At 52.6% G+C, this 23,111-nt stretch overlaps 1 protein-coding gene across 5 annotated transcripts in view; it reads right to left on the bottom strand.

Moving 5' to 3' along the window:
- The window catches only part of Sfswap (splicing factor SWAP), a 64,997-nt gene extending 53,256 nt beyond the window's left edge, over nucleotides 1-11,741 (bottom strand). For 3 of the 5 annotated variants that reach the window (XM_004844004.4, XM_087198363.1, XM_004844003.4), the window contains exons 1-4: nucleotides 11,377-11,741; nucleotides 8,901-9,070; nucleotides 8,191-8,322; nucleotides 3,803-3,888 (exon numbers count right to left, since the gene is read on the bottom strand). In XM_004844004.4, coding sequence (XP_004844061.2) covers nucleotides 3,803-3,888; nucleotides 8,191-8,322; nucleotides 8,901-9,070; nucleotides 11,377-11,594 — 606 coding nt within the window. In that variant the 5' untranslated portion in view covers nucleotides 11,595-11,741. Of the gene's footprint in view, nucleotides 1-3,802; nucleotides 3,889-8,190; nucleotides 8,323-8,900; nucleotides 9,323-9,478; nucleotides 9,670-11,376 lie in introns of those variants that run through there. The other 2 variants (XM_087198362.1, XM_004844005.4) reach the window with 2 other exon arrangements.
- Nucleotides 11,742-23,111: the final 11,370 nt, after the last annotated feature.

Below are 23,111 nucleotides of genomic sequence, written 5' to 3'. Positions count from 1 at the left end.
AGAAGAGAATCACACTAGGAATCACATGCAAACAAGACTGGAATAATTCTCATTAAACATGCGCAGTTAAAATTTCAATATGTTCACTGTAGTTTCAGGGCCTCATCTTTCATAAAATACAAACAACTTATTTCAAAATTTAATTTCTGAATTAATAATGTCCTTCACATTGAAAAAGCATAAATGTCTACAATTAAAGTTATCTAGATTCCCAAATAAATTAGTATGTGCTAAAAGGCCACTGTGCACCGAAACAGGGATCTGATGCAGATTTTCATTGGCTTTAGATAAACAGGCTATTTGCCAGATCAACTTTGGGTCTAAAATATGTGAAAAGTAGGCTCACTAATGATATACTACCCTGACCACAGTGGCTGAATCTCAGTGGCCAAGGTAATTTTACAAACCAATACTGCTCTCGCACAAAAAAGCTTCTTATGAACATAGTTCAAGATCTGCTCTCAGATTAAGAGCATAGGAGATTAAGAATATCTGGCTTGAGAGGCCGGGGATGTAGCTCAGTGGCACTGTGCCTGTCTGGCAAGCACAAGATCCTGAGTTCATCCCCCATATCAAAAAAAAAAAAAAAAAAATCTGGCTTGGAAAAAACCATTCTTTTTCATCTTTTTAATGCAGATTTTAGATAAATTCCTTTCTACTTGAGAACAGCAGGATCATTTCCACATACAATGGTATCTCAAGGATAGAGTCAGCAAGGGTTGGGAGGATGCACATTTGGTTCCAACAGCTGACATGTTCGACGTTTTCTTACGCACAAGCTGCAGAGCTTACTTGATAAAGGGAGCAGGCTTTCTCATTTGAACCCCACAGGGACGCCCTTGGCTAAGAAAGCCAGGGTGGATACCTGGGGGGAGGGGTCTCAAAACTGCATCCCTGTGGCTTTAATGCCGCCAAGTACTGGGGAGTGGGAGAGCAGAACCGAAGGCCAGGAAGCCCACAGAGACGGAAACTCTGGACTCAGATGGAGCAGGGGACCCATCCACTTTCACCTCAAGATGGCCAAGCACTGCAGCCAACCAGGGCAGAGCAGGTGCCCAGATGACTGGCTGGTATGTGGGGCCCCACTGGAAGGGACATCATGGGGGAGGGCACCCAGGAGTAGCTGGGCAGGCCTTCTGCAACAGAGGGGAGAAAAGTGAAGTGCCCAGGGCCGGCGGATTTAGCTCACTGGTGTCGCTGCCTGCCTTGCAAGCGCAAGGTCCTGAGTTCAATCCCTGGTACAAAAAAAAAAAGTGAAGTGCCCGATTTGCCTAACGTCAGGTCACAACCCAAATTCAAGAACAAAACCACAGAAGCAACAGCAGGAAAGCTTTCCAAAGCAAGCTTCAGAACACACTGGCATAGGACAGCAATGACACATAGGACCTGGCAGGTCACTGGGACCTGCACAGTTACAAGATGGGGCACCAGGAGAGTACGAGACAAGAGGAGCAGAGGTACAGGCATCAGCCTTGAGGGGCCCTTGCACCCCATGAGGAAAGGCAAAGCCCTCCTCAGGGGCCCCCAGCTTCCTCCTCCTGGCACCCCCGTGCCATGCAGAGTGGCACCTATGCTGTGATGACAACTAGACTCACCAACTCGACATTCAGTAAGGCTGTGCCTCAGTGGCCCAAGCCCCGAGGTGGCTGCTCAGCTGGGCCCGGCCTGACCCTTTTGTGCCCGAGTCAGGGCAACTGCTCCCAACAGGTCCAAGCCTCACTGTGTCTCATCTGGAACATAGTTAATGACTGTGTCTACTTTGTCACTGTAAACACCAGGTGAGACGCCTGGGCCCAGAAGCTTTGCACAATGCCTGGCACACAGTACATGCTCAATAAACACACATTATGTTAAATCACTGAAGTGCTGCAACCAGCAGCAACTAAGCATGGGGCTGTTCCCAGGCAGTTTGCCTCAAAGTGCTAACAGGCTCACTGGGCAGCATGGCTTCTGGGCCCACAACTGACCAGTGGCTGAAGGGCTCTGGTTCCAGGCAAACAAGTTAAACCCATGCCAGAGAAAAGGCCGGAAGCATCAGGACGGGAGCAGTGCCCACGCGCAGCCTGCTCCAGACTGCCAGCAGCTCAGTGATGCCTGCACCAGCTGGCTGGGAGTGCATGGCCACCAAATAGTCTAAGAGGAACGAGACAGAGCAACAAGCCCGGGCTGCATCTCCATATTCATACTTGCACAGGCATTTAAAATGTCTTTCTCAGGCCGGGGATTTAGCTCAGTGGTGCCACCGCTGCCTGCTGTGCAAGCACAAGGTCCCAAGTTCGATGCCCAGTACCGAAAAAAACCAAAACAAGACAAAAAATAAAATGTCTTTTTCTTGAGAGTAAAGTTCCACAGAGTCAAGCTCACGTGAGGGTTTTAGCATCAAGTTCAGGAGATGGAGCGGAGGTGGTTTCAGTGGTGTCGAGTGCGCACTCAAGACCGGAACTGAGATCACAGCACACTCGGCATCAGTGCTGGGACGGGTGCTAATGGGCTCGGACAGCACATCTTCGGGCACATTCAGGCGAACAACAGCAGAACGATCAGCAGGTGATACAGGCACAGATATGAGCAGCAACACCCCAGGCCAGGCCCAAAGGACAGGCTCTGACACCACTTTGAGGAGCGTGGGCCGGGGCAGGAGTCAAAGTGCCTTGTTCTCTGCCTTTGCCACCTCACGAAAGCAGGAAAGAGGGCAAAAGCCATGAATTTACAGCAGACTGATTCTGGGGGCAGCAGTGGCCCTGGAGGAGTGCAGGAGGTGCCTGCTGTCTGCCCAGTGACTCTGCACGCCAGACATAAACCCAACCGCTCAAACCACAGCACTTCATCCAGTGAGGCAAATGTCCAAGAGAACACTTTTTGTTGAGTGTGAATATTTGGGAACCCTTCACAGGTACGCACCTACAATGGAAATATTCTAAACACCCCTAATAAGCACATAAAAACCTCATAAAAGCCTGCCATGGTGGTGCACACCTGTAATCCCAGCACTCAGGAGGCTGAGGCAGGAGGATCGCCTTACGTTGGAGGCCAGCCTGGAGTACAAAGTGAGTTCAAGGCCAGCCTAGATTGCATAGTGAGACCCTGTCTCAAACAACAAAAAATAAAACAAACACAAAACCCTGTAAAGCATAACAACAGGCAGGGTAGTTGAGACTCCAGGTCTGAGATCCTGCCTCTGGCCAATATTCTATAGTTTCAGTTTCCTCACCTGTGAAATGGGGAGAGCAATGGTACTTATCTTGTGGGGATGTTGGCATTACATGAGAAGATGCATAAATAGCATCTTACCCCAAGGCCTGGAATGTAGAAATCCCTCAATGAATGTTCAGGGGGAAAAAAAAAAACACCTCAGTTTGCTTGGCACCTGTTGTAAATGAACCTTAATTTACCAACTGAGACTGTGGGGTGAGATCACAGAGCCCCACCTCAGTGGTCCTCCTCCTGGGAAGGGCAGCTTGGACAGGGATGGGAACAAATCACAACAGGGGACGCTGCCCACAGAACTGCACCAAAAACTGCCACAACACAGCACTGAGCTGAGCCAGCACGGCATCCATGTCAGTCCACGGACCTGGGCACGGCCAGCTCTGACGCAGTCCATCCACTCCAGGTGGGGCTGGGGACTCATCCCGAGACGTTCCACACAGACCCAGCACGTCAGGTGCCTGCTCTAATTCCACCTTCCTTCCAAGGAACACAGTGGGGTGCAACCTTCTCCGCAGCAGCTCACAAACCCCCCACAGCCTGATCTACCGCAGCAGCAATGAGGATGCACAGTGCCCGAGAAGGCGCCACGTACCAGCTCCACATCTGGGGGGACGTTCAGTCCTAATGGAGCAATGAAAGGCTCTTCGTTTTCTTCCAAGTTTTCAGCCTCATTTTTTTCTGTAAAACAATTAAAAATTTCAGACTGATGACCAGGAAAGAAGGCATCGCAGATGGGCGACAACACGGGAAGCGCAGGGACAGCTCTCCCTGGCTCCTCACCTCCCATCACCACCTAGGAAAAGCACACCCCCACCCCGCTCAGTCCCACCTCAGCGGAGCAAACCCTCCCTGGTTCTCATGAGGCAGGAGGAGCGCGGTGCGGGTCAGGTCGGATATATGCTTGAGGTGCCAGGGCCACTTCCAGGGCCACAGAGGTCGGGAAGTGACGGGTGCAAGGCTCCCCAGGGCAGGATGCACCATGCCCGGCAGGGACACACCAGTGCCCTTGGCCTTCCGGCTCATGGAGTAGGGCTCAATGGGATCGTCACCCCCACACTGTTCTGAGCCTTCTCAGTGGCATGCGGTGTGACACAAGGTAACGGATTTCTACATACTGACTGTGATCATCAAAAGTAAAACATCTAGGGTCAGGGATTTAGCTCAGTGGTTTTGCCGCCTGCTGCACAAGCGCAAGGACCCGGGTTCAATCCCCAGTACCAAAAAAAAAAAAAAGTAAAACATCTAGTCAGCATCGTCAGGACTTCTCCCAAGCACCCAGCCTCTTTTTCAGAAAAAATCTGATTTACTTCGCCATTCCTATTTCTCCATTAATGAGTCATTCAATAAATATTTGTCTGCTATGTGCTAGACAAGGCACGAACTACACTTTACAACTTTGCAAATTTCAAAGTACCCAAATACATCTCAATAACCCACAATTACTAATTTAAAAGGATATAGTGAAACATACATAAAAAATCAGCACAGAACTTTAAAAAGCAACTTCTCTGGGGCACTAATATGGAACCCAGGGACTTCTCATTGAGCTACATCCCAGACCTTTTTAAAATTTTGAGACAGGGTCTCACTAAGTTGCTAAGCTGCCCAGGCTGGGCTTAAACTTGTGATCCCCTCCACCTCCTGCAGTGCTGGGATCACAGGTGTGCGCCACCATAGCTGGCAAAAAGCAACATTTTAAAGCATTTCATCATACGCTTAGGGTTTTATTCTGAAAAAGACAGCATTAAAGCAACAAACAATAAGTCTTCATTAAAATAAATGTTCCCACCATGTACAGCACACTTCTCGGGCACAGCAATGATCTCTAAGTGTCTTCTTCCAAACCTCACTCCTTGGTGAAACGACGGATGGATTCTGAGCAGGCTTCACTGTACATGAAAACTCTGACGAGACTCAAGCTGATTACAAAGCCCAGGTGAGAGGTAAACAGTATTCCTGCTTCTGCTTATGGGTCCCTTGCTTTCTGCTAAGAACCAGGGTGTGGGAGGGCAGTCAACGCAGGCTCAAGACTTCCTGTAATCAGCAGCCCTGCTGGTGAGCTCCAGTAACCAGACGACAGAGTGGAACTGCAGAGTATTACAAACACTAATGTGTAAGGGTCTGCTACTGGAAAAATGCCAACTAGCAACTCAGCTCTCTCAAATCCTTTTTGGGAAATAGGCTAGGGCATGACCTTCACTATATTTTTCCTAAAATAAAAAAAGTGATTAAAACCTGTGGTCTATTCAAATACCCTTTCTATAATGTGAAGCTGTTCACAACAAAGGCATTTCTAGTAGAAAGCGTGTGAAATAGATGGGTAGAGATTTGGTCCATTCTGCCATACGCCTCTGTTTACAGAGAAATAACTTCAGTACCATGAAATAAAAACCACTGCAACACAAACTCAGATCCACATAAATTCAAATAACCTTCTTTAAAAACGATGGATACATATGATGAAAGTACAGAGCACAGGGACCAGGCTAGAAAGATGCACTGCCGAGGGGATGGGAGCCAGAGCATGCAGACACTGAGGTCCAGCAAATGCTTTCGGCCAGGACCACGGGCCTGAAAATACTAATACTGCTAATAGAGCAATTTAAAAAAATCATGGTAACGCTGGGGACTTAGCTCAGTGGTTCTGTCGCCTGCCCCGCAAGCACAAGGACCTGAGTTTGATTCCCGGTACCAAAAAAAAAGATTAAAAAATCATGGTAATGGCTCAGGAAGACTAAAAAGTTATTTTATTTTTTATTTCAAAAGAATGTGACACTGACTTTGGCTGTCAGTGGCACTAAGTGTGTGGATGGTACTTTATGTGCACAAATTAAACATAAGTTAAGCTGTGTCACTCAAGCCCTATTTCCATTAAAAAAATTGATCAGCACATGCTGAGAACATGATTCTAGGAAGAAAAGAACCTTATAAAATACTAAAGATAATGCCCACCGACATCTACAGCGGTGGACAAGCTGAGCAATCCAGGCCGCCAGCACAGCTAGCCCTGGGCTGCAGTCTGTCTCAGCCACTCAGCTCTGGGCAGGAGCACAGCCCACAGCAGGGGGGATGAAGGGGCATGGCTCTGTGCTAGTTCTGTTTATAAAAACCTGGCAATGGGCCTGTGGTCACTGCTTGCTCACACCTAGTCTAGAATGTTAGGAATACGGACTTTTCTAAAGATTCTATGAGCTTGAAAAAGAGGTAGCCTTTACACATGTCAATTCTTCAGGTGTGACACAGTGATAATTCACATCTTTCTTCTGATAAAAGAAAAAAAACCTCTGGATTTTAAGAAAAATAACGTATGTGACCCAGAGACAAGATGACAAAATCTGAACTATTTGGAACCCTAACAAGGATCTTAGACCTGCAAGATTTCCAGCACCTCATAAGCTCAGAAGGACAGTTAGGTTCACAGGTCAATGCATAAAGTATTAACCAGCATTTAACTCCACATGCTTCAAACTACCCTAGGAAAGTCTCTCTGCAAGCTCAAAGAACAGCACTGTGCACGGGCTTCTTTTGCCCATGGGACCACAGTAGGCCTGGCAGGACAGAAAGGAAGGCCTGTGGATATCTGCTGTCCCGCTGTGATCACACCTCTTGGAGGATGGATGGGAGAGCCTTGTGCAGCTCCCTCGGACTTGTCACACAAGGAGAACAAACACCATTCCAGCTAACAGAGAAAGTCATCTCTGATGTGCAGTCTCAGTGGCTGTGATCTGGTTTGCAATGCCACACATCTGAGTGCATTTCCAAACTCAGAGTTCTCCTCCTCCTCCACACAGTGTCTGCATGTGAGTGAGGGTCCCCAATGTCTCAGCCTCACATCCTATCGCTGTCTGTAACTGACAACTGATCAGTATGTGGGGCTGGGATGATGGTGCTCCCAGGCCTTATTTATGGAGGTGGCCAAGGGCACTGCCTCCTATACTACATGAGCTTAGGTTTCCTTGGTGGCACTACTTTTTATATTCAAAGTTCCAGAGATGATCCAGGAAAGCACTCATTTAATATTTTTAATTTTATATTAAAACTTTTATGTAGCCGGGTGTGGTGGCACAGGCCTATAATCCCAGCGCACAGGGAGGCTGAGGCAGGAGGATCACAAATTCAAGCCCAGTTTGGGCAACTTGGTGACTCGGCAAGACCTTATCTCAAAAATAAAAACAGGTGGCTCATGTCTGTAATCCCGGCACCTGGGAGGCTAAGGCAGAAGGACTGCTGCAAATTCAAGGCTGGCCTGGGCTACATAATGAGTTCAAGTCCAGCTTGAATTACCAAGCAAAATCCTGTTTCAAAACAGCAAAAAACCAAACCAAACCAAATCAAAACCAAAACAAACAGTAACAAGCCCCCAAAACACAAAAACAGACAAAACAGCAGCAGTAGCAGCAGCAACAACAAAAAAAAGGCTAGAGGGCTGGGGATTTAGCTCAGTGGTTCCACCGCCTGCCTCCCAAGCACAAGGTCCCAAGTTCAATCCCCAGTACCAAAAAAACAAAAAACCAAAAAAAACCAAGGCTAGGGAATTCAGCTCAGCCTAAAGGCCCCACATTCGATCCCTAGTAGTGGGAAAAAAGAAGTCTTGTGCTTCTTTCTGCTCAGCATTAACCAACTCTCTGTGTGTCTTCCCAACACTTGCCATCCCTTCAGCTGTGGAGGGATATGCAGAAGCAAGTTGCATGTGGAAAGATAATGCTAACCTGCTCTAGTCAATGCCTGTCCTATCAATGCCCCAGAATGAACATTGGAGGATGCTGACAAGTATGTCATCACCCCAGGAACAAAGAATCCGGTGTGTACCTCACTGTCCCCTGCACCAAAGGAGGACACATGAAAAGGCACTGTGGGTCCAGTGCAGGTAACCAAAGATGGAGTTCACTTTCCACCTGTAACTGTATCTTCTGGAATCCAGAAGGGGCAAGGCCATTGCCACCTGCGCCCACCCATGAGCCAGGTGGTCTCGCCTCTCACCTCTCTGTTTCGAAGGTTCTTCCTCCTCCGTGGGCTCTGATGGGTCATAGTAGTCACTGCCATAAGTGAACCCTACAGCGCTGTAGTTCCCATCCTCCGCCAGGGCTTCACTCAATCGCTTGTACTCTTCCTCTTGAATAAAAATGAGAATTTTATTAACAAAAATGAAGTTTACTCAGAAAAATTTTACATCTCTAAAGTTGTAGCTATCAGTCAGTAAAGCATACAACACAGTCTTCAATCTCTTTTTGAGGTACAAATGTTTCTAAACACACACACTTTATAGTTATCAATATGCACTTTTGCCAGTACATGTTTACCACAGACAGCAGAATACACATCTTTTGTGGAAAATTTCTTCCTGCCAAGAAAACTTTGGGATTAAGAACTGTATTAAAGATTGTTAAGGCAAAGACAAGAACATCAATTTTAATTCATACGATACTGTTAAGGAAGAACAGTTAAAGAGTTTGGTTTTTGTTTTTTCAAATCCCAGTCTGCCCTCAAAAGCTGGGAAAATTCTTTGTGGCTCTATATATAAACTATCCTGAGGTCCTCTCAGAACGCAAAGACTCCTGTTTTTCCAATCCACTGGGTACTGTCAAGATAATATCAGAAAGAGTGAGTATAAAAAAATGAATGGGAGTAAATTTTTAAATACTTAAAATTGTAAAAAGTTGTGGCTAAAGTAAGTCTTTCTTGAGCAGTACCTTGCCTTGCCTCCTCCTCAAGCAAGTCCGTATGCAAGGCTAAATACCTCTCTTCATCACACAGCGCCTCTACTCGCGCCTCCTCTTCCGACAGCTGGTAGTCTCTGTTCCAAGTGGCATACTCGGCATCATACGCAGAGAGGTCATGCAGGTGACCGCGCCCATCGTATCTGTAATGCGAACATGCTGGTCAGCAGACAGAAGTCACCGACTCGGCTGGTTGCTTGTGACACTCTAGGTACATACTTACCAATTAAAATATCGAAATAAAAGTTGTTAAAACATGTCAAACTCTTCCCAGATTTATAGTTAACGTGGCTAGTCACATCTCACCTACTTTTAAACTCATGTTATCTTAACAAAGTCTGAACTCCGCTCTATAGCACATTAAGACTAATAACTAAGGCGGACAGTCCTCTCATCATAAATAGCATTTGCCTTACTAGCAGCTCTTACCGTGTACGGTTGGGTCAACCATTCAATGCCACTTGCAAAAAAAACAAAAAACAAAAAACAAACTTTTTTCTGAAAAGTTAAATATAATAGCTTACATTCACACAAACCAAATACATAAATACCTATCCGTAAGAACCAAACGGTCGAAATTTCCTCGCTTCTTTCTGCTAGTCCCGAACGCTCAGGAGAGATCTTCATCAAAGACACTTGCGTCCATTGGAGGTAAAATCTTGGCTAGGCTCGCCCCCTAGCCACTTGGCTGAGGAAAGAAGTGCTGGGTTATGTGGTAGAGAGACACACATACATAGGAACAGTGACATATACATGCAGTTTAAGGAGGTTCACTGGAAAAGGACAAAACCATTAGAGGATGCAGTACCAGTACTTCCTTCTAAACTTTATACCTCAGGAAACAAAATAAGGGAAGACAGATCCATGTTTTTCCTGCATGGGCCAGTAAGTACCAAATAGAAAATAACAACACTTTCTGCTATGTTTTTTTGTTTTGTTTTTAACCGGGGATCGAACTCGGGTCCTTGCGCTTGCGCAGCAGGCGGCGAAACCACTGAGCTAAATCCCCGGCTTCTGCTATGTTTTAACATGAGAGGGTCAAGGATGATGTTGTCAACATATAACTATCATATAATGAGTTAGTAAATTAAAAAAAAAACACTCAGATTTTGAGTTGCAAAAACAAATGTAAAGTGACAAAAGTCTGCTTAACTTATCAGTGCTGACTTTTGAAATAGGAACCAAATTAACAGAAAAAACAGGCATTCATAGAAAAAAAAAGGCCAAAGATTCCAAGGAACCCAAGTACTGAATTTTATTAAATTTAAAAATTAGTTTTACTTTGATGTAAACCTCCTTAACTTACAAATGTAGATTATTATTTAAAAATATTACACGTGTACATGTGTAGCGTTTGCTCCCCACCGGTTTTGGGAGACCTGACTCAAATCATGTACAGAATGATATGCAGACTGTATCAAGACCAGAGCTTTAATGATACATGTGACAAGACACACTTTGGAAAGCAAGCCTGTAACAGGCAACATCATTAGCAGTAAACCATGGAGGTTCAAGGCTCAGTGTTTGAGCAGAGCTGGAGCCATCGGGTCCAGAGCTGATCTGATCAGTTCCCCTCCCTCCAGGAGTCCTTGCTTCCTAGATCCACCTTCAGGTGGAAACATCAGGGATGGCAAAGGCCTATTTGGCCATTAATGTGTCCATTCTGGCCAGCTCAGAGGTCATCCCTACAGTCATGTTCCAGGGCTTTGCAGAATCCAGTTTTAATTGTCTCAAACGACGGGCTTCCTTCCCTTGGAAGACTATTCCACAGCTTAATGGCTGGTCACTGTTAGCCTTTCAGTCCGGGCCCCAGAAGTAGTGTTGCCCAACTGGCAAAAAGTGTCAAACCCCTTAGGATAGGAGAAGGAAGAAAGGGGACTGAAAAAGTGAGAGAGGCGGGAGCAAACAACCTACATCACGTAACGTCATCCTTTTCAAATCAAGCACCTTTAGGAATCCCCATCCCGGGCCCCTCCGCCCTAACCCAAGATCGCTGAATCCCCTGGAGAATCACCTAAAACGGGCGTGATTTGAGAAGTGACAACACGTCGGGAGCCCAGCTCCACCCTTCGGTTTTAGGAGACAGTGAAACCAGCCCTAAGATCGCGACCCCCGGAGTAGATCAGGATTCGCAGGGGGCAACCCGCTTCCAGCTGACTTCGCCCCGACCTTCCGCCAGCCAGAGATCGACCGCGCGAGGGGCGTAGGCGCCGGGGCAAGAAAGGTTCAGGCCGACTCCGGGTCCCAAAGAGGTTTCAGGAGCAAAGCGCCCTGGCTCCCGACCCGGTGAGTCGCTCCCGTAGAGCCTCAGGGCGGGCTTCACCGTCCCCTCCCCGAACGCGCCCCGCGGCTCCGCAAGACCTCGGTCCGGTCCCGGCCACCGAGTCAACATCAGGCGAAATCAAGCGGGCGAGGGAGGGGAGAGGCGGCGGGCGGGGGAGGAACCGACCTGTCGATGAGGATCTTGGGGTCCCCCATCCAAGGGATGAGATGCTGTCCCTGCTCCTGGGCCAGGGCCCGCTCGTCGTCCCGAAACAGTTTGCAGGCATAGCCGAAGACCAGCAGCTCCACTCGGCTGCCGCCACCGCCTGCGCCGCCGGGCCCGGCCTCCTCCTTCGCGCCGCCTTTCCTCTCCGGCTTGGCGCGGCCACCTCCCGCGCCGTACATGACAGCGTCCACGGCGTCCGGGCCAGTCCTCTGCTGCGCCGCGTGACGTCCCCTTTGCCTCGCCTGGCCTACCCGCTTAGTCAAAGACGTCGCATCCCAGGCTCAACTTCAACATCTCCGCCATGGCGGACCACAAAATGGGGGAAGAGCAACTTCCGCTGGGAGGGAGGCACTTCCGGTGAGGGCAGCGGCAGATTCGCCAAGAATTTGAGCCGTTGGAGCGGATAGAAAATAAATGGGCCTTACTTTTCTCATTCAGACTCTCCACTACAATCTACAATAGAGTTGATGTTTGAAGGACATGGTAAATTTTTTATTTGCGTCTTCTCGGGAGGATTGTGACGAAAGCGCGGTGCTGGACCGCGCGCCGGCTCCTCGGTGGTGGGTGGGTCCTGGCGGTTCTTGCTGTGGCAGTGGGCCTCTGGCCAGAGCGTATTGGGTCGCTGGATGGTTGCTGGGCTCGGCTGCAGGCTGCCGGGGTGTTCTATTGTCAGGTTCAGCAAATCTGCTGTGTAAATAATCTCACGTTTCTTTATCTTTGACATCATAATTCCACCTCATTGTCCCTGCAGATAGATTATCAAACGTTGCTAAAAAATTAGGCAGGTGTTCCTTTTTTTTTTTTTTTTTGGTACCGGGGATCGAACTCGGGACCTTGCGCTAGCGAGGCAGGCGGCGGCACCATTGAGCTAAATACTCGGCCCCTTGTTGATGCTTTTTATGTAAAAACTGCACATTTTTAATGTGTCCAGTTTGATGGATTTGGATGTATGTATACAGCCTTGCATCACCATCAAGGTGATACGCATATCCATCATCTCCCAAGCCTCCTTGTAACCCTTTTTTATAATAAGGACACTTCCTGTGAGGGTGACCCTCTTAGCAAATTTTCAAGCACGCAGTACGGCGTGGTTAGCAGTAGGTGTGCTGAAGCGCTGATCCGTGAAATTTACCCGCTGGGAAAAACGTCTTCACAGTATTGTTACCAGTGTCTGAAACTACAGAGTCAGCTTTCAGTGGGCGATGGATTAGGTGAGTCATGGAGAGGCCTGACAAGAGAACCCTAAAGAGCACTTAGAACAACGGAGATCTCCGTGTGCCTCCCCGGACCGGGCTCCAGGACAGGAAGGTGTAGAGCACAAGGTACGGGCGAGGCATTGGCTGCTGCGTCTACTTGGCACAGAGCAGAGGGCACCGCTTTGGGTGACTGGGCAACCCTGAGGAGATGCACAGAATTTGGCCATAACTGTGCACCACGAGGAGACGCCCCAGTGAGGGGACCGGGCCCTTCTGCAGGGGCGTCTTCCCGCCCAGGGCCCCGCACTGCACAGAGCTCCCCCTGCCACTGCAGGGCCAGCCAGGGAGGGGACAGCGTCCCTCTGAGAGGCCAAGGCCGAGCCACACACGGCAGGGACACAGGGACACTGCTGCCGACGGGCATCTGGGTGCCCCACCGGCCCTGTGGTCAGTTTCCCCCCTGGGCACCCTGGAGTCCCCTGGTTCGTGGTTGCCTTTTTGGATCTCAATGTCACACATATCATCGGAGTAACTTGGCCTTTCTCTGGTCCTTGTCCCTGCAGCCACTCTCGGTGGCTCAGCCACTGGCACCGACCACAGCACAGTTGGGAAGGAGGGGGCCACAGTGCGGGCCAGCCAGGTGCTCAGCACACCAGGCAGGGGTGGCTGCCCAGGCAGCTGCCCTCCCCAGGCCGAGGAGCAGGTCGGATGAGGCAGTGACATGAGCTCACTGGGATAAAAACTCCCCTTCAGAGCACGGAGGGCACAGGGCACCGCGACCCGCTCTGCGTGTCCCCAGCCACGGCCCCACGGGGTGGCACCCTGGAGCCCTGACCTGCTGGGTGACCCTGAGCCTCCGCCAGTGCAGCCAGGCTGAGTCGCCAGCTGCGCCCAGGGGCCCTGCAGCCCCTTTCCCAGCCGCACAGACGCCCTCCTGGGAGCACCCCGGACCACTCACTATTGGTCTGGATTTATGTCTAAGGAGCCGGGGAGCTGTGCGGGCAGGGAAGTTGCTGAGAGCTCTGAAGGCCATCGCCCTCCACCCTGCCTGGGAGGCCTGATTACAGCTCCCAGGACCAGAGCGAATCAGACCCGGGCCACTGCTGGGGCTCAGGATCAGAGCCAGGTGAGAGGGAAGAGCCTGGGGTCACTGCCTGGGAAGGAGCCGCTCAGAGCCAGGGGCCACCTCGGCACACTGCCCTGGTCAGTGGCGGTTCTCAGTCCTGGAGGCCTGGCGAACCCCGAGGAGCTGGGAACGTGCTGGTCCCTGAATGCCACCCCTGGATCGCAGCGGGACGGACCCCCACAGGCTCCCAGGGAACAAGAGTGGGTGACACCGCGACAGGACTTCCCGTTGCCCTCCTGGAGGCAGCTGCGTCTCCTCCCTGTGCCCAGACACAGCCCTCCCCACGCTGGGCTGGCGAGCGACGCCCGCCCTCCAGGCTCGGGCTGGGGCCATCCTCCTGCAGATCCTGACCAGAGAGCTCGAGCGGCACCTTGGAGTCTAGAATGCATTTGCGGCCGGCCGTTCAGGGAGCAGAGACGGGCGGCTCCACCACAGCAGCTCAGCTGCCCGATCCATGGCTGTGTGCAGAGGCCACCTCCGCGGACCCTCGGGCCTGCCAGAGACCGCCTGAGGGTGCAGCCAGCCCATACCGTAAAGGGCAGATCACTGTCTTGGTCTCGTACGGAAGATAGTAGGGAAGGTAGGAGAGACTTTGTCGCCCTGGGGTGGGCGAAGCTGAAAGTTCTACCCAGAGGAGAACTTGATACATTTCATCCGCGTTAAAGTCTTTGGCTGTGCGAGATGCAGCATCCAGAGAATGATGATAGGAGCAGCCACTGCCCGGCAGAGGAAATCTGCAGCTCACACGTCGGGTACTGAACTCGCGTCCAGAACGAACACAGAGCCAGAGCTGTCAGTAGCAGCAACCTAGAGCTCAGTGCTCTGACGCTGACAAAAGGTTCACGCAGAATTTCACCAAAGAAAATGCGACAGTGCAGACTCACAGAATGAGTGCTCAGCACCAGGGATTGTTAGGAAGAGGCCGGGGAGCCACAGAGGTTACGACAGGCCGCTAAGTTACACAGGAATTGATACACAGTCAGAGAGGGACTGGGCTCTCAAGGACGTCAGTGAAAATAGAGACACAGCTGCAGGCAAAGCCTCAACATGCAGATGCAGAGGCCAGGCCTGCGGGCCTCCCCGGGGGAGAACAGTAACTGGGATGGCTCTGTGATCAGCACCGTCTGCCCCACGAGGTCCAGATGGTCATCTGTCGCCCAGGTGGGTGAACAGAGCAACCCGCCCATCCCTTCCCCAGAGTGCCACATGCCCGCTTCCCTGTCGTGCTGGTCTCAGCCAGGCAGCTAAGGCTGATTGCGGTTTGCCCCACGTTGACCCACGTTGTCACTGCTCTGGAAGTCACCCTGACAGAGGAGGCCGCAGCCACTCCACTTGGGGACCCTGCTGTCTCTCAGCAGCTCTCACCCTTTGAACTTTCCTCCTCTGCTGTCCTCTGTGATTCATTCTTGGATTCCAGAGGACCTGCACTTGGCGCACCGCTCAGGAGGGAGGTTATTCATGTCCCCTGTCAAGACGGCAGCGCTCTCTGCAAGGACAGGGAATTCCTAGAGCAGTGTTTAAGACTGTTTAACGAGCGCCTCTTTATTGATTTAACAACCCGGGGGTTTTATCAGCCAAGAAAAAAAAGTGCCGAATGATCCCGGGTTAATTAGCTCCGGAGGCTTAACCAGGCTTCTCGAGACTTTCCTCTTATTTCGTACTTATTTTCATACATGCAAAGAGCACAGTGTGGCCGAATGCACCCCGCTGCCCTCCCTCACACCTCCCTCCGCCCCCTCCCTTTATTTCCTTCCTGTTGCCTGACTGTCGTCTCCCTTCTGTTTCCAGGTCATCTTTCTGTTCTTCTTAGATTCCACACATGAGGAAAAACGTGGTGCTGGGCTTTCCAAACCTGGCTCATTGTTCATAACACGATGATCTCCAGTTCCACCGGTTTTGCTACAAATGACAGGGCTACTCTTCTTTAGGGCTGCATAATACTCCATTGTGCATGAATACCACATTTTCTTTATCCACTCATCCATTGACAGGTGTCTCGGCTGCTCCATGTCTCGGGTGCTGTGAGGTGGGATGCAGTAAGCACAGGGCTGCAGGCGTCCCCTTAACTCCCTCAGGAATGTGCAGAGCACTGGTGTAGCTGGACCAAACGGTGGCTGTTTTCAGTTTTGAGGAGCATGGCACTGATTTCCATAGGGGCTGCACTGACTTTCATTCCCATCAGCAGGTGGCAGGGCGCCTCCCACATCCCCTCCTCTCTAGCATGTGTTCTTTTCTGTGTTCCTGGTGATGCCATTCTGACTGGGATGAGCTGGAATCTCACGTAGATGTGGTTGGCATGGAGACGTTGAGCCTTTTCCTATTCTTATTAGGGTTGTGTGCTTCTTAGGGGGTCTATTCCATCCATTTGCACATTTATCGACTAGGCTGCTTTTTGCTGTGAAGTCTGTTGACTTCTTCACACTGTAGATACCAATCCTCTGTCTGAGGAGTAGCTGGCAAGCATCCTCTGCCTGAAATACACACACGGGTCCCATGATGCACAGCCAGTGGAGCCTGAGGTCGTTTTCTGCGACTGGGCCGTCCCATCTGGGGGAGGAGAGACAGCGTCGCCCGAGGTGTGTGGTTTACATCCTGTCTACTCTGCAGTCTCCTTTTGGTTGCTGCCCCTGCAGAAGACCCTGGTTCACGAAGACTGGGTGTTGCACATGGAGGCTCTCGGTGCTGCTGGGCAATCTCAGGATTCTACGCCTTGACTTCGACCCAGAAGTGTGGAGAGGTCAAGTTCTCTCAAACACGCTTTTTAAGGTCAGTCATCTGCAGTCCAAGCAGTCGATCCTCTCCTGGCACCAACAAAGTCCATTCACCTGGCTCATTCACAAGTGGGTCCCAGATCCATTTCTTCCTAGCTCAGGGGTCTTTCTTTCGAGGCTGGGGAGTAAAACACTCAAACTCTTCTGAAAGCTGCGATAGATGATCCATGCACCAGCTGGAGAAAGAAGGCCCTGACTCAGTCTCTTTCACAATCTCGGCTCATGTCTTAGACATGCCAACATTCCCAGTGCCCACGCATCACCCGCATCATCCAGTTTGGCTTTGAACGCAGCCACTTTATCTAACAACTTGAACATAGTTGTCATTCTCCCCTGAAGTGACAGACTGAGTTCGCTGAGCAAGTAGAATGTGGCACACAAGTAAGTTTTGCAAACCATTCCACGTCACTGAAATGTGCTGCCGGGGTGACCATTTTTCCAAAACAAATCTCTGAACTCAGGAACTCTGGCTAGTGGTCCACCTTCAGAAAGAACCTTGCCAGGCGTATGGTACAGGCCTGTGATCCCAGCAGTTGGGAGGCTGAGGCAGGAGGACTGCCTAGGCTACAGGAGTTCAAGGCTAGCCTGGGCCACACAGTGAGTTCACGTCTAAGAAAGACAAAGCAACCCCGTTTCTGTATGTAAGAGGAGACGCGTGTGCTCTGTGTCCATCTCTCACAGAGCTGTGCCAACTGACATGAATTAAGGGCTTGTAGTTTAATGTGGTCCATCATTTCCGTCATGTCCTGCAAGGCATTGGTCAATCCAGGTGAGGTTTTCCAGCAAGGCAGCATTTCTCTACGGAATACACAGTGTGCAGACTCACATTCAGAAGCAACCCCGAGACGTGGCCCAGAAGCAGAACGGCATCCACTCACCAAGAGACCAGTCCCGCTCTCCAGCCGCGTGGGCCTCAAAGACTTGAATGGCTCTGCAGCGTGGTGTCGGCTGCCAAGAGAAGCACACGTGACACGACCTCGTGCACATCCTCCTGAACAATCTACCGCACCAAGACCAGCAGTGCTGCCTTGTTGGCCGCATGCAAGACGCATCAGCCTGGACCGGGGTGGGGGGCACAGCAACTTGCTAACCCTAACACCTGTGTCTTGATGTCCCATGCTGGTGCAGCAATCATCTAGCGATGGTGCTGCCGACAGGAATGCGAGTCGCCGTTCAACAGCAGCCCCTCCTCAGAGTTCCCAGCAAATGTCCTGGGCAGCAGGCAGGACCAGCTGCCGGCCCACAGCAAAGGCTTCCCGGCCTTCACAGTGTGGCAGCCACGGAGACCGACACCCTGGGTCAGACACATTTGATGGCGCCCGCGGGGCCTCAGGCCACTCTGTTCTTGCTGTTCATGTTTTTCTTCTGGAAAACTCCAAGGTCAAGTGCTTTGATGCAGGGTGCTTGGTCTCCCTGTGTAAGCAGTGCTGAAGCTTTCCCAGCTTCACTGGAGGTCTGAGCATTGCGTGCTGCACCAAGCAGGCTTGGAGAGTGGGAATCATTTGTTGCAACGAACCTGGAATTTTTTTGGTACCGGGGATCAAATTCAGGACCTTGGGCTTGCAAGGGAGGCACGGCGCCACTGAGCTAAATCCCTGGCCCCGAACCCAGAATTTAAGTGGGCTTCTTGGTACTGTATTTTTTTTTTTTTTTTGGTACCAGGGATCAAACTTTGGTCCTTGTGCTTTCAAGGAAAGCGGGGAAACCACTGAGCTGAATCCCCAGCTGTACTGTATTTTCTTTTAAGTGCAGCTTCTTTTCGTTGCACTCTTGGAGTCTTCTGCCATCTCATCACTGGGTCCTTCCCCTTCCTGAGAAGCTCTCTGGTGATGTTTGTTTTTTTCTCCTTTTGGCCAGGGTTAGCTGTGGGCTCCCAGAACTGTGACTGAGGCAAGCATGCAGTGTGAGGAGAGGCACAGGTGGGAACATTAAGTGAAACACAGGAAGGCCACACACAGACTAAAATAAGTGTCGGCTCCTGACTTAAAGCTGCCACGGACGCAGCTCTGCTGTCACTTGCCGTCTCCACGTGACCGACTTACCGTGGTCTCTGTGCTGCAGAGCCCTTTCCGCCTCCTGGCCAGGCTGACCCCAGGGACAGAGGAGGAGGGAGGTCAGACGGGGACAGGGGCGGTCGTGATGAGTGAGCCTGGCAAGGAGGGGGTGGACACCCTTCCCGGCCATGGGGAGCCATGGAGGGTTGCGGAGGGAGGTCATCCTGCCCCAGGGTCCCGGTGGGAGCCTCCTGGTCAGCACTGGGGCCTCAGCCTTGCCCCTCACAGCTGGGCCCCCGACCCTCCTGATGACTGTGACCCTGCCTGGCTGGGTCACAGCTGGGGCGATTGACGTCCCTCGCTGCAAACAACCCCTGCTCTGTCCCCAGCTGCTGCCTTGCAGAGGTGGAGCTGGAAATGAACTCGCAGTGACCCCAGCCCAACCCCGCAGTGCAGCCACTGGTCCCACACAAGGCCGCCTTGTGCGCTCTGTGAGGCTGCACAGCTGCCCTCCCAGGCTGCTGCGGCCCCTCACCTCTGACCCCGGCCCCCTCGGGTGGCCGGAAGTGGCCAGGACCGCAGGGACCCTGTCACCCGCCACCTGGCAGCCACTGTGCCTCCTACCAGGGAAGCCTCTGATCGAGGATGCCCAGGCTCAGGGACCACTGCTGTGTGCACATGTGGTGTGAGTGTGTGTGTCCGTGTGTGTGCACAGCGTGGACTACAGTCCTTTGTGAGCCAAGGAAATATACGGGCCCGTGAGTCCATGGGTGTGTCGTGTGTTCTCGTGTGCTCATGCGTGTGCACACCATGTCCACAGGCATGCTCAAGTGTGCATTGTGTTCTCAAGTGTGTGTTCTCATGTATATCCACTTTCATATGTGTTTATGTGTGTGTGCAGTGCGTTCACATGTGCGTGTGCACAGCTCAGAGCTGTGACTCGGCCTGTAGGTGTGACCCCGGGGCTGTGGAGAACCTGGAACTTTCTCCCTCTGACTAGACGGCTTAGTGGCATTCTTGGGATGGGGCCGGGCAGCCACCCTGCAGCTGCAGATCTCTGACCCCCTCTGGTAGCAGGCATGTGCATCTCCAGCACCGTTGCTACGGGCAGCTGCTGGTGGCCACTTCTCTCTGTTCTTGAGAGCCAGACTGGTGCTCAGGGGCAGGCGGGCACCGGTAGCGTGCTTGTTCATGGGGGTCCACTTCGGGGACTCGGCCGTCCCTCTGGGGGCCCTGACCTCTCCCTGTCTCCTGGAGGGCTGGCTGTCCTGCGCTAGTGGAAGGGTCTAGCCACAGCAGGGGATGGCACAGCTGCTCTTGTGTACTCCCCTGGACAAAGACTGCCCTGTGTCCACCTCCCAGGAGGACAGAGCCTGACTAGGTAGCCGCCAGGTCAGTTTTGGCTTCAGCCCTGGGCTGTATGGGAAAAGGGCCACTGGCTGTGGACATGCACACTGTCCGGAGGGGATGCCAGCTGTCCCTTCTAGGACTCTCCTGCGTGTCTCCATGTCACTTGGCTGAGCTGCCCCTGCTAGGCCACCTGATCCCAGGGAAGGTGTTAGGTTGGACCTCAGCTCCAAGGTGACAAGCCATACCCCCTAATCTGCATATTCTGTCTCCTAGCCCTGGATTGGCTCAAGATCAGTTCCTGTGACCCAAGTCTGTCCAGTCAGAATCTGTCCTAGGAGTTTTTCTGAAGCCCCTAGGGAAAGGTGGGGCTTTCTTGTTTGTTGGGGTCTCCATGCTGTTTCCAACCCATTTCCCCACCTGGACATAGGCACAGTGTGACAACTGCTGAGGCCTGCTGCAAAAATATTTTGTTTTGTTTGACACAGAGACTCACAATGTAGTTCAGGCTGGCTTTGAACTCGCCATGTAGTGCAGGCCGGCCTGGAACTCAGCAGTCCTCCTGCCGCAGCCTCCCAAGTGCTCCATCACAGCCAGCTGCAAACATATTTTAACTTCTGTTAAAATGAGAAGGTGAAATGAGTCTTTGGTACGTAATTCTGACCTATCCGTGCTCACACCAGTCATGAGACGTAATGCTGAATCTGGTTCCGTGGCGGAAAGAACTGTGAGATCCAGGTGCCTGGGACACATGAAGCTGAAGAAGGCTGGCCGGGCGGAGAGAGGGCAGACAGGATGGCAGGTCTCTCTGGCGAGGGGTACATGGTCCCCAGGCACAGCTATGTGTGCTGATGTCGGCAGCTGCGTGGGATCCTCACAGCACAGACGGGGAACTGGGGCCAGCAAGGTTAACCGCATGCCCAGAGCCACAGCCCGTGAGAACCACCTTTGAACACTTGCGTCTGATTCAGCCTGAGCTTTGCAATGCTGAGCAGCTTCCTGCCCGAGGAGGGGCTGAGCCAGGACCCTGCCAGCTGCTGCTGGGCTCTTCCCACAGCCTCTCTCGGCCCTGGGCAGCACACCCCTTTTCTGTCATTTGCCACCAAAGCCCAGAGTGGCACACAAGGCCGAGATAGAGGGGAGCTGGACAGCCTGTCCCGCTAGCACCCCGGCCCCACCCCTCTGGGACGTCAGACTCCATGGAAGCGACCCCACTACCCGGCAACAGGAGGGCAGTTTCCTGGGGACTGAGCCCCACACCGCCCAGCCCTTGACGCAAGCTTCCTGTGGAGGAGCCAGAGCCGCCACGGCCACAGGGTCTGGACCGAGGTCTGCAGAGGGGCAGACAGGGAAACTGGGGATGGGAAGGCCTCTGCCAGGAGGCATCCGGGGCACAGGGGGCCTGCCCGGCACCTGGCCGCATGCATGTGTGTGTGTGCGTGTCCGTGTGTGCACGCTCCTGTGTCTGGGCTGAGCTGGCCCTGTGTCGTCCGCCCCCCCCAGGCCAGCAGAGAGCCCAGGGTGGATTCGGGGAGTGCTTTGCTCTTTCCCAGGCACCGTGCTTTGCCCAGCCCAGCGCCTCGCCCCTCAGCTCTCTGCTTCCACCCGGTCCTGCACCCCCTGTACCCCCCATGCATGCCCTGTGCCCCCTGCACCTGGAACCCCAGCTCCTCCCTGGGCCACGCAGCTGCGGCAAGAGCAGACGTAGACTCAAACTCTGGTTGGCTGAGCCTGGCCCTGCGGCTGAGGCCGAGCCCACCGGCCGAGGGGGCTGAGGAGCAGACGGCCTGGTCCTGCAGGCCTCGGCCACACGGCCACCAGGGCTCCCAGGAGTCTGCTGCTCCTGCCTTGCTCTTCAGCACCCACAGGGCAGAGGCCTCGGGGTTCCCAGCAAAGGAAGAGGGGCCCAGCGAGGGTGCTGCCCCCTCTGGGGACTGCCAAGGTCAGGGTGAGGAAAGTCGGGGCAGGTTCCAGACTCAGGCTGAACCCCATGGCGTTGGTCTCAGTGAAGCAGTGTGGGCAGAGTCTGGGCCTGGGGGAGACCCCTCCACCTGCCGAGCCAGGTGTCAGGCAGCAACATCTGTCTTGACTCTGTCACAGAGGGAGAAGTGGAAGCTTCCAGGAAGGGGGACACCAGCAATACGACACTTGCATTGTGATATTCCTTGTTTGCCAGGCAGGAGCTTCGGAGCAGAGGCCCACTGAGCCCCCACAGCTGTGGGCCAAGAGAACGGGGCCACTCTCTCTGCTGGCTCTGAATATCAGCCCATCCCTTCTCTGCAGTCACCTGAAGGATGAGAGCCTGGGAAATGTCATTTAATTTCCTTGAAGAGGTGCTGGCTGACCTAGGCTCTCACACTGAGCTATGCTGGGGGCTTTCTCTATAGCTCTTACTGCTCAGAACCCACAGGGCAGCCGTGTTCCCACCTGGGGGCCAGAGCTCTCAGCCTGCACCCTGCAGCCCTGCATCCCCACTCAGGATGACACAAGGCAGGCCTTGGGAGGCCGGGGCAGCTGCGGGACCCACCCTGCCCAGGTTTGCTATGGTACGAGTGCCTCTGACACACTGGGTAGCAGTCAGGGCCCTGGGCTCCTGTGTCCCTTAGAACCAAGCCTGCAGGTCTCTGGGCTGAAGTGTTTCCCCCCAAATCCTCGTACTGAAGCCCTAACTCTGAAGCAGGAGTGTTGAGGGAGCACTCTGGGGGCTCATGCAGCCTAGGGGACACACAGACCATATCCAGAGGGCAGCAGGGCCTTTGGGGTTGATCACCCCAAAGGTCACATGCAAGCCCCGCCTTCTCTATGTGAGGACTCAGCAAGCCAGGAAACGGCCCCTCCAGACAGAGTGGGCCCCTGCTTGGACCTTGGACTCAACCTCAGGGCCGTCAGAATCAAGTTTCGTGTGTCAAGAACCACCAGCTTGTGGTTAGTTAGAGCGGTTAGAATGGACCAATCGGATCTGAGGTGGAAGGCGGTCTTCAGGGAGCAGGACCACCAGGCACAGAGGACACGGCCAGGACAGGGGAGGGGCTGGAGGTGAGGGAGGACGCCTCGGCCAGGGGCAGGGCAGGGCAGGGCAGGGCCTCCAGGGTGTCCCAGCTGAGCTGGGCAGAGCCGCCAGTGGGGGTCTGGAGCGGGATCCCGTCACCAGCGGGGAGCTTGAGGCTAGGCTGGTGGCGGAGAAAGTCAAGAAAAACAACAGTTTCCAACTGAGGAGGAAGACTCAAACAGGAAACATGCCCTGTCCTTGCCTGGCCTCAGA

The sequence above is a fragment of the Heterocephalus glaber genome, unplaced genomic scaffold, assembly GCF_053883595.1.
Source record: "Heterocephalus glaber isolate CG9 unplaced genomic scaffold, H.glaber_assembly_v1.0 deba00001687, whole genome shotgun sequence".
Lineage (NCBI taxonomy): Eukaryota > Metazoa > Chordata > Mammalia > Rodentia > Bathyergidae > Heterocephalus > Heterocephalus glaber.
The sequence above is the reverse complement of the archived record's forward strand: the minus strand, read 5'-3'. Positions and strand labels throughout refer to the sequence as shown.